Source organism: Tiliqua scincoides, chromosome 7 (assembly GCF_035046505.1).
Source record: "Tiliqua scincoides isolate rTilSci1 chromosome 7, rTilSci1.hap2, whole genome shotgun sequence".
In the NCBI taxonomy this organism is placed as follows: Eukaryota; Metazoa; Chordata; class Lepidosauria; order Squamata; family Scincidae; genus Tiliqua; species Tiliqua scincoides.
The window spans coordinates 79,514,018-79,525,640 of NC_089827.1; the positions used below are offsets into that span (position 1 = coordinate 79,514,018).

Consider the following 11,623-nt stretch of genomic DNA (forward strand, 5'->3'; position numbering starts at 1 on the left):
GTCCTCCTTTGTACCATGACCTTCGATTATACTGGCAGCAGTGGACTGCACCGTGTCCACTGCTCAGTTCCTGGTAACTGTGGGAAGGAGCAGGCACTCATTTGCACTTCCCAAAGCATTTCTGGAGTACGCATGTGGGTTCTTCTGAACTGAGATGACTCTGCAGAATGATTTCAAACTGAGGATTTGATTTACAACAAAATCCAACTTTTTATTTTAACACAAATACAAAACTCAGTATTCCATCATACAAATCTAACATCATCATTTTAAAAATTCTTAAAACATCCATCACTTCTTTACAAACCAGATCTGCTTCATGTTTAATTGGCTGTGGTTGATCAGCATGAGGTAAGAAGCATTCTCACGACATTATCATCAGCTACAATTGATTTTACCGCTTTAAAACTTTATAAAGTAATGCCAAAAGTACAGAAACGGTAAACTAGAAAAGATAATTAAAATGTCACATCAAGATAACACCTTATGAGTTCAGTTCTTTTAAGTTACCTGAGTCTGAAGAAAGAGAGACAATCTGATGATGGTAGCTGTATCTAATAATTGAAAATTATCTTGCTATTACTATAGATATTGTTGACAAGGCTAAACAGTAATCATAGAGACAGAACTCAGTTTTCTTGACAAAGAAACAGTGATTTAAACACAAAGATTCCCAACAACCTCCTTTTTGGTGAAATATTGGTGAATGCTCATTTCCAACAAGATTCATGAGCTTCATTCATTACACCAAAGTCATGGAGATTTAGTCAAATCTGAAATACTATGGACTGAGGTTCAACTTCGTGGCTATAATAAATCTCCTAAGGGGAGAGGTGGGACTCTGAAATGAACTTTAAGGATAGTGGTAAAGCAACTAATTCAATAGTGAAACAGGTCACTGTGGTATTGGGTAATGACAGCAACACTTGTAATTTATTTGGAAATTTCAGACTGGAAACAGAGATGGTTTGGCACTACCCCAGAAAGACTCTCAGTCCCACACAAGTCTCATTATTGTTGGAGCCTGAACAATCAATGCAAAGAACGGGAACATTTTAGGTCTATCAACAGAGCCACAGCCAGGAACTTGGTGAGCCTGCACTGCCTGCTTAGCTCCAAGGCTGTACTAGCATGTCAAGATGAGGGCTGATCCAGTGTAAAGAAGGTCAATGGGTTTATATACATATCTAGAGTAGGATGAGATGTTTGGACACTGTCAGTGTTAGTAGAAAAGCTAGAGTAATCCTGAGAAAGTCAAAGGCATAATGAAAGTTGTATGCAACCTCTACTGTCCCAGGCTTGTTGTAGACTTTTGGACCTTTCATATGCGGCTGACTGTAATTCAGCTACTATTTTTGATAGAGGATAAGATGAACATATTGCAGTGTGCCTTGTGGCTCTCATGTACTGTCATTTTAGAAGAGATATTAAGTCAGTTAATATTTCATATGAGCTGTGTTTCCCTATCACGTGCATCAGGTATGCCTACGTAGCATCTTAAAAATGGTTTTGTGTGGCTGTGCCCCCACTGCCAATCAGGCGCAATGGGAGAAGTGAACACCCAGCATTTCCTATGATCAGACCCTTTTACCAAATGCGTAGCTGCAAATAACCTGAAACTGGGCCACGACAATTATCGCAAACTGGTACAAACACACCAAAGAACAGCATCATTTCCATACGTAGAAAACACATCACATTTTCCCCCAGAAGTTCTCTTTTCTCCTTTGAGCTCGTTCTAGAACCTGAGATGCAAAGGAACTAGATGCGGCAGACTGCGCAGAGAGCTGAGACAAACGATCATCATCTATAAACATAACAATGGGAAGAAATAACCATGAGTTGCACTGTAACAAAGTAAAACCAATGTATGCTTAGAGACCTCCGAAATACAAAAATTATACCATTTAAAGGTGAGAAAGATCACATCAATTTAACCAAAAAAGTAATCATTTTCTATACTGGAGAGTCAAGTCAGGTGATTATGTGGATGGTGAAGTCAGTTTAACACGGGTTTAAGAAAATGCCTGGTATTGACTGCATCACAAGGTACAAGTTCTAAAAGATTTCATTAAGAGTATGGTTGATCTTAAAGATCACAATTTGACCTTTTAGGGACTATCTGTCAGCACTGAAATTTCATATATTTTATGAAAAGTCCAAACACAGAACTCAGCCAAGCACAAAGAATACTTGTGCTCCCATCAGATTCACTACAAAAGTCATTTTATTACCATTAACAATTAATGTGGGTTGCACTTGGCAATACGGACTGCAGGTTGTATATACCTTACATGTGGTATACCCAGTTTGAAAAGATATTAGACATTCAGAAAAAACCCACTAGAGCCACTAATGAAGGCATTGGAGGGAGTTAGAGGCAACCAGTTGTTTCTGAATGAAGAAGGCATGCTGCGTTAAAATTCTGGGTTGCCAGATTTGATATCCTATGCTTTGGCTGTCATCTTGGAAAATGGCACTTTTTTCATAGACTGCTACAGGATATCAAGGTTGTTTTTTCCACCTAGGGTCTCAGCTAGGATGTCAGTGTTACCAGACATGAATAGATTTGAATCATGATTGGTGATAAGAAAGGAGGTGAAGCTTCTGAAGTACAACAGCCTCCTTGCACATCAATCCAGCATGAGGTTCCCACAGTACTACAAGGAATTCTAGGGCACACTGCTTCATTCATGCAAGACTTCCAATTATTCCCTTGAGTGCCCAACAAGTTGCTTAAGCTGGTTAATAGGCAACAAATGAGCTGCACCTCACAGGGGTACAGCTCTAGCACATTGCAGAATCTGAAAAAGATTGTTTGCTGGAGAACTCGTGCAAGGAAAGTGCCCTACAGGTAGACCACAGCTGCGATACAAGGACATCTGCAAGAGGGATCTGAAGGCCTTAGGAGTGGACCTCAACAAGTGGGAAACCCTGGCCTCTGAGCGGCCCGCTTGGAGGCAGGCTGTGCAGCATGGCCTTTCCCAGTTTGAAGAGACACTTGGCCAACAGTCTGAGGCTAAGAGGCAAAGAAGGAAGGCCCACAGCCAGGGAGACAGACCAGGGACAGACTGCACTTGCTCCCAGCGTGGAAGGGATTGTCACTCCTGAATCGGCCTTTTCAGCCACACTAGACACTGTTCCAAAACCACCATCCAGAGTGCGATACCATAGTCTTCCGAGACTGAAGGTTGCCAACAGCATGTTTGCTGGTAAATACGTCCTATGCTGTATAAGTTTGCTTAACAATGAAATCCCAAATGCAACGTTTACTTACAAGTAAGTGTCCCCACCCCACCCCAACCAATGCAGTTTGCTCCCTATTGTGTGTTTACTTTTGCAGCCTTAGTTTATTTTCTTATCCAAACTGAGGGTTTCTATCAAGGTACAATTTTTGTAATGCTAGCTGCATAACTGCAAACAAGACTCTTCTAGCATAAGCTCAAGACCATACAGGAATAGAGTTGAAAGGACAGCTACATCATTCATTATAATGTATTTGACAGCTTTATCATACGGCTCAGTATCTGCCTCAAAACCTTGAGATACTTTGGCCAAAAATATGCTAGAAAAGAACTTGAAGTACATCTGCAAGAAAGAAAAAAACAAGCAACCAGGAATAGCACTGCATGAACGAGATGCCAAGCCTCACAGCCCCAGTCTTGCATGGCAAATGTGCACAGTAGACATCAGGGGAGCAACTGCAGATGCTTTTTCTGCTGCCAACCATTTCTTCTTAGCAAAGCCACAGTATGGTAATGATCTGTCATTTCAAAACTTGTGGTGAAACTGCAGGGCACTATTGAAGACCAGGTGGTTGTTAATGTTTTGTGTAAACATTTATAGCTGCTTTGCAGAGTCTACATACTTTCTTGGCCTCTTAGATGGTACAAGAAGTTGTCCAGTGAGATACAAGCTCCTTCACTGACCCTTTCCAGCCAAGCTGGTGCATAAGCCTTGATTAGGTCAGGACCTCAAGAGCCAATCTGCCCCCTTCTTAATTAATGCAATCAAATGCTTTCAGTCTAACGAATGGCAGTGTTTAACGACAGTGCTAGGGCTGATTCTCACATTTATTTAGGTGTTAGATCTCACAAATAGTGACTTTACCACCTCATTCTCATGCGGAAAGCCATGATCCCACATAGAGGGATTCCAAAGAGGTAACTAACCATAGTAGTCTGATGCCGCAAAACCAATAAAGTGAAGCCCTCTTCACATATTAAATACATAGGTACTCTACACCCAGGGAGAGGATTAACAGCAGGCATGCCCTCCCAGGTACTTTTAATTTTAGATTTTTTATAATAGCTTTTTGTCTTTTGTGGATTTTTTTTTTGAAAGTTTCCCTTCAAAAGATGTTTCTGTTCTCTTTGTCTTAAATGTGTAATAACTGTTCTTAGTATTACAATTATAACCAATACATACTGACTTTTCATAATTGTAATAGTACTAAGAGCACAATTCTATGTGCTTGCTACACCAGCACAATAGCTGCTGCACTGGTGGAAGGTGTTGCTAACGTGCCATAAGGCATGCTGCAACACCATGTGAGTAAGCCACACCAGTGGAGTGGCTTGCGCCAAGTTGGTGCATAATTCACCGCCCCCCTTTTTACAATTATACAGGTGCAAACTTGCCGTGGATAGCAGATCACCATTTAAATTCCTTTAGAGTGGAAAAAGTGCCAAAATCGCATTTCTTATCTTCGCATGGTCAAACCATGTGACTTCCAAGCCACTCAGGGCTAAAAACAAGACACACTTCCAAGTCTCAAAACTCAAAAAGACACACTTCCAAGTCTCTCAGCATTAGTATATATGCCACATTGAGCCACTAGAAGTGAGGAATGTAACAACGGAATGGAATAAAATTATTCCACATGGAATCCTCACAGTGAGGTTGGGCTGTATATTTTTTGAAAATTAAATCTGTGGTTGGAAATATCTTAACAATAATAAGCAGGGAAGTGGAGTCCCTTTCTATAGATTCTACATCTCCTTTGGAGATAATATGTACTTGTTAACAGCAAGGAAGAAAGAAGGAATACCTTCATCATCACAGTTTCTCTCCTGAAGTGGTAACTGCAACCAGCTCTTTTTGGGGCTTGCAATGTTGCCTACAAGAAACAGCACATGCTTGTTGCACCTTCAATAGTCCACAAACAGCCCAGCCCAGAATACAAACCTTCTAGCTAAACAAATATTTTATCTGCAATCCAAAATTTTACTCTGAAATACAGAATTCCCAACATACTAATGTACAGCTAATTTAAATCCCAATAGGACTTTCCCAAATACACAAAGTCCTTATATTAGTGTTCAGAGTAGAATCAGTGTATTATTTAGAATTATGCCAAGATGAATTGCTTGAAGACTGCAATCCTACACCCACGTTCCTGGGAATAAGTCCCAATTAACACAATCACCTTCATTTTCATCCCAAATCCAACAACAGACTACTGCATGTTCAAGCAAGCCAATTAATGCTCCACTTTTGTTTGTTGTTTATTAATTCAAAGTACAAGATCTGGGGAATAATAGGACATATTAAGGTATTCCGCATAAAAGAAATTTGTTCTAACTAGAATATCCATTTCTGCTGTCATCAAGAAGCAGGTAAATATGAAGTATAATTTTAAACAGGACACAAAGTTGTATGAGAAGCAAACCAACCATTATGCTGAAATTCTGGATTCCTGAGAGTTCCTTGAATGCGGCAAGATGGACTCCAGTAGGGTGGAGCAGGGTCCTTGGCTAATTTTAACACAGGATCTGTGACAGTCTGCTCGGAAAGTACTGAACTTGGCGGAGTTCTTGAATCAGGCTAGACTGGGCCTCTGATCTTTTCTTACAGGCAAAGGATCAAATGTTTTAAGTCCAACAGCTGGAGAACTCAGTGATATAGCTTCCCCTTCATCCTGAAATTTTTTAAAAAGGTTATATTGTAAAGAATACTACTGAACCCTGAAAGCTCCTATACCAGTATTGCTCACAGGATGTGAAATTTAGTATCTTCATGGGTTCCACAGACCCTCTTCCAGTTTGCTGGCTAAGACAGTCTGATGCTCCCCTCCTAAACGTATTAAAATCATTTTAAATGAAGGTCATATTATTATGATCAGTTCCATGTATGACCACCTCAGAGCAGCTTGTGAATGCTTAAAAGTGACTAGTAAAGATTTGTTTTGTCCTGCTTGGGGATAATTCACACAAATTTTTTTGATGTTCTTTTTGAACATCACTTTCCTTCTATCAATTCTCTTTGAAGAAACATGTGGCAACTGGTCTCTTACACACTGACCTTAGAAATCCTGCAACCAGTTGTATGCAAAAACATGTTGATGCTTTGGAGTTACAGTAGTGAAGAAAAAGAGCTTTTCCACTTAGGAATCACTTTGGACGAAGTCTCCCATCAGGAGAGAAAAGCAAGATACAGATATTTTAAATGAACAAATGGACCCTACCATCCCAGAAACAAATCAATCCCAGGTTGCTGCAATTTTGGAGGTTCAGTGGAGAGATGAGAGGGCAGACTTGACGCAGACCCGGCATACCCTTCAACTCACTGTTCTGGGATGGAATCCGGCCTAGATGCCTTTAAAATAGGATTGGACAGATTTCTGGAGAAAACTCCATCACAAGTTACAAACCATGATGGGAATGTATAGTCTGAGATTAGCTGGTCACTCATCATGAGGTCCGGGTAGGAATTGTAGGATAGGAATAGGGTAGGAATCCACAGCCATCCAAATTGGCTGTGGATGGCAATTTTTTTTTGCCTAACCCACACTGACAAGGAAAGAAAGATGTATCCAGCAGGTTTCATGCTTTAAAAATTGGTCACTTGTATTTAATAAAGTGGCCTAAGTTAAACACAAGTGCAGTCTGGTGTATTTGTTGGGGAGTGCAAGGGTAGACAGAATGCCAGATGCAGGGGAATGGCAGCGAGATGCAAGTATCTTGTGGTCTTGTGTACTTCCTGAGACAACTGGTGGGCCGCTGCGAGATATAGGAAGCTAGAGATGGGCCCTGGGCCTGATCCAGCAGGGTTCTTCCTATGTTCTGTTTAGTACCAAACACAATGGTAAATTAACCAAAATATAAATTACATAATTCTCACAGACATAATTAACTATGTGAGATTTCTTCAGAGCTACATTTGTGTTGACAAAATTATAACTTATTTGACAAAATTATAACTTATTCACAAACCATGCTGGATAGTCATCATTTTATTCTACAGATGAAAATACACATGAATTTAATTCAGACCACAATCCAAAAATATGTGGAGTCCTTTGTACCTGGTTTTCCTAGACCAACTGCATCTTATTAGATTTTCTTTTCAAGTCTTCTCTTGAGATTTGATGGTGTGACAAGGCATGTGAGGAAGACGACTTTACTTTAGGAGGAGATAGTAAAACAGCACCTCCTAAAGAAGCAAAGAGGACAATGCACTTTTGTTAATGTTACATTTCTTGGACTAAATTTTGTGTTCTTATCTTTAAATTCTGAACTATTAAATATTTACCAGCAGCTGGTGTTGTAAGATCATGATGAGTTCTTTGACCTCCACCAAGTGCTCTCAGCTGAGGAGTAGGAAGCTTTCCACATTTTCTTGAGGATCCCAAAGAAGAATCTGCCATGTCCATTGGGGAATTCACATTTTCTCTGGAAAACAGGAAATAACAGTAAAAAAAACCACCACTTAACTGGTGAAAAAAATTACCTTTTAGTATATTGCTCACAACTAAAACTGCAGATACTGACAAAAAGAATTTATTACTACTGCAATAAACAAGGTATTATTTGGGAATCAGTCAAAAATGATCCCCCTAAACCACAAACAAGACAGAATAAGGCTGCAGCCCGAAACAGATGTAGTCAGTAAGCCCTATTGAGCTCAAAGGGATTCACCACAGATACTCGCCCATAAGTCGATCCCACAGATAACTCGAGGGCAGGTTTTGAGCCAATGATCATGGAATTTTCTATGACCCTCGGATAAGTCGGGGGTTAAACTTAGGGGGGTGTCTGACTATAGTTTTGTCTGATTTTACTCGAGGTCAGATCCTGAAAAATAACCAACTACTAATTGTTACCTAAGAACTGTAGTCTCTAATTTATTAAAAACAAAGTAAAAGATCATAAGATACATTTTTATTCTTTTTAAATTCTGGTCTTCACCACCTTTTTGGAAACACTATCAGAGTAAGTGCACTGTAAACAACATACCAGTAAAACAGTGGTTCCCAACCTGGTATTCATGTACTCCCAGGGACACTCTTCAGGATCTTTAGGGGTACTTGAAAAAGAATGAAATAATGGTTGAAAAAGGCAGGTCATGCTCCAGAATGCCTTGCAAGGACCAGCAAGGCAGGAAGGGAGGTAGCTAGTTGGCTGTGAAAGCCCCACCAATAGCTAGTTTTTGGTTATCAATTCAAGTATGAACCAGTGATTGAAAACCAGCACAGTAAAAAAGCTGAAACATAATATGGAAAGTGATCAAACACCCAGAATTTCTCAGCACACTTCTGGTGCAAAACAGTGCAAAGGCAGAGTCTTCTGTTCTTCAAACAGATAAAAAGAGAAAACACTGTGATAAATACATGAAGTCTGGGCTTTCATATTGAGGAGATGAGGGCTTGTCTTACAAACATTTTGCTAATAGGAAGGGTACAATTTATGGAAATGGGCTGCCAAGGGTTATGCCAGTGAAAAAGGTTGGGAACCACTGCAGGAGAACCAGGAATCAAATCCACCTTTAAGGTGTCTGGTGTTTTAAACCAGAAGTTCCACATACAACATGCAACCCATAACACATAACTGGGAGTGTGCAATTCAATTCACAGCAGAGAGATGCAGCTGCATATATTTGCAGCCCTTTTTACTCAGTAGTAGACCCACTGCTTTCCATGGGTGTTATTCTTAAGTAAGGGTGCACTGAATTGTAGCCTGGGAAGGAGGGTCCCATCCTCGTGTTTAAAAAAACAGACCTGCTTTGCGAGCATTTGCAAAGCAGAACCAGGCTGCAGCAGAAGGAAGGAGAATAAAAGGTTAACAAATTCCTTCTAAAGAGCTGTGCCTGCCTGCTACTTGAGAAACTTGGTGCCTGTCTGTCTGCCGCTTGAGAAACGAAACTTTTCAGAATTGAAAGGCTTTTCCCTCTGATTGACCCAGAGATAAGGCTAAGTGAGAATTGGAGCTTGATTACTTGGCAAAAATTTCACGTACTATAGGCGAGTATCTACGGTATATTTCTGAGTAAATGCATGTAGGATTACATTGGAAGAAAAAAGAACAGAAAGAGCCACCCTGGGCATTTGCTTTAAAGAGCCTTTAAAGAGCCACCTTGGGCATAAGAAAGGCGAGATATAAATCTTTTAAATAAAATAATAAATAAAGACGCATCCAGCTCCATCTTAAACTCTGTGAGAATCTTGCTCCCACAATTACATCCAACCAAAACTATTAATGGTCAACATGTAGCATTTATTCACTGATCCTACAGGTATCTAAAAGCTTCCCTCTTCATCATTATACCTGTGCAGTACACCACAGAGGCATACATCTCAACCTCTGACAATACTTTCCTATTCTTCTGTTTTATGAATGATTTCTATCTTGTTATTTCCTACATACCAAACAAGTGTGCCCGCTAGCAAATGGAGTAGGGCTTACCTTGTTAGCTTTGCCCACAAATGATCATTAGACCCAAGTAAGGAAATGGCTGGGAAATGGGCAAATATACATGTCGTTGCAATGTAAAGTTATGAAAATTCAACATGTTTTAGAGTTTCAATCAATACATCTCAAGGGCATGTTTGATCATTCCCATTTTACAAAGCCATCTTCCAGCTGCTTTCCTAATGTGTCTAAAGATCGCTGGGGGGGGGGGAGTAATAGCTTTCAAATTGGCTTACAGAACAACTTCCAATTTCCAGATATATACAGTATTGGCAACCTTCAGTCTCGAAAGACTATGGTATCGCGCTCTGAAAGGTGGTTCTGGCACAGCGTCTAGTGTGGCTGAAAAGGCCAATCCGGGAGTGACAATCCCTTCCACACCGGGAGCAAGTGCAGTCTGTCCCTGGTCTGTCTCCCTGGCTATGGGCCTTCCTTCTTTGCCTCTTAGCCTCAGACTGTTGACAAAGTGTCTCTTCAAACTGGGAAAGGCCATGCTGCACAGCCTGCCTCCAAGCGGGCCGCTCAGAGGCCAGGGTTTCCCACTTGTTGAGGTCCATCCCTAAGGCCTTCAGATCCCTCTTGCAGATGTCCTTGTATCGCAGCTGTGGTCTACCTGTAGGGCGCTTTCCTTGCACGAGTTCTCCATAGAGGAGATCCTTTGGGATCCGGCCATCATCCATTCTCACGACATGACCAAGCCAACGCAGGCGTCTCTGTTTCAGCAGTGAATACATGCTAGGGATTCCAGCACGTTCCAGGACTGTGTTATTAGGAACTTTGTCCTGCCAGGTGATGCCGAGGATGCGTCGGAGGCAGTGCATGTGGAAAGCGCTCAGTTTCCTCTCCTGTTGTGAGTGAAGAGTCCATGACTCGCTGCAGTACAGAAGTGTACTCAGGACGCAAGCTCTGTAGACCTGGATCTTGGTATGTTCCATCAGCTTCTTGTTGGACCAGACTCTCTTTGTGAGTCTGGAAAACGTAGTAGCTGCTTTACCGATGCGCCTGTTTAGCTCGGCATCGAGAGAATGAGTGTCGGAGATCGTTGAGCCAAGGTACACAAAGTCATGGACAACCTCCAGTTCATGCTCAGAGATTGTAATGCAGGGAGGTGAGTCCACATCCTGAACCATGACCTGTGTTTTCTTCAGGCTGATTGTCAGTCCAAAATCTTGGCAGGCCTTGCTAAAACGATCCATGAGCTGCTGGAGATCTTTGGCAGAGTGGGTAGTGACAGCTGCATCGTCGGCAAAGAGGAAGTCACGCAGACATTTCAGCTGGACTTTGGATTTTGCTCTCAGTCTGGAGAGGTTGAAGAGCTTTCCGTCTGATCTGGTCCGGAGATAGATGCCTTCTGTTGCAGTTCCAAAGGCCTGCTTCAGCAGGACAGCGAAGAAAATCCCAAACAAGGTTGGTGCAAGAACACAGCCCTGCTTCACGCCGCTTCAGATGTCAAAGGGGTCTGATGTGGAGCCATCAAAGACAACAGTGCCCTTCATGTCCTTGTGGAAGGATCTGATGATGCTGAGGAGCCTGGGTGGACATCCAATCTTGGGCAGAATCTTGAAGAGGCCAAGATTTGAAGAGGCCAATCTTGAAGAGGCCAATCTTGAAGAGGCCAAGAGAATCCAAGAGAATCTTGAAGAGGCCAATCTTGAAGAGGCCAAGATTACTTGCAGAGAGCGTTTATCCAGAATCACAGTGTGGATTCCGAGCCAACAGGTCCACCACTGATATGGTATTCTCCCTTAGACAACTGCAGGAGAAATGCAGGGAACAACGACAGCCACTCTTTATAGCCTTCACAGATCTCACGAAGGCTTTCGACCTGGTCTTATGCTTACATTCAAGCATAAGAACATTCTCTCTGTGCAATCATCCATTAGCCCCATCCCTGCTTCCACAATCTTCCTTTCTGCCCCTCCACTCCTGCGTCA

At 41.6% G+C, this 11,623-nt stretch overlaps 1 protein-coding gene across 1 annotated transcript; it reads right to left on the reverse strand.

The window, feature by feature from the left end:
* Window positions 1–239: 239 nt before the first annotated feature.
* MDM1 (Mdm1 nuclear protein) lies at window positions 240–7,667 on the reverse strand. Its single transcript, XM_066634523.1, is given in 6 exon segments — window positions 240–1,807; window positions 5,051–5,106; window positions 5,672–5,818; window positions 5,820–5,920; window positions 7,322–7,434; window positions 7,534–7,667. Coding segments are annotated over 6 exon segments (651 nt in total). The 5' UTR covers window positions 7,655–7,667; the 3' UTR covers window positions 240–1,694.
* Between the last annotated feature and the right edge of the window lie 3,956 nt (window positions 7,668–11,623).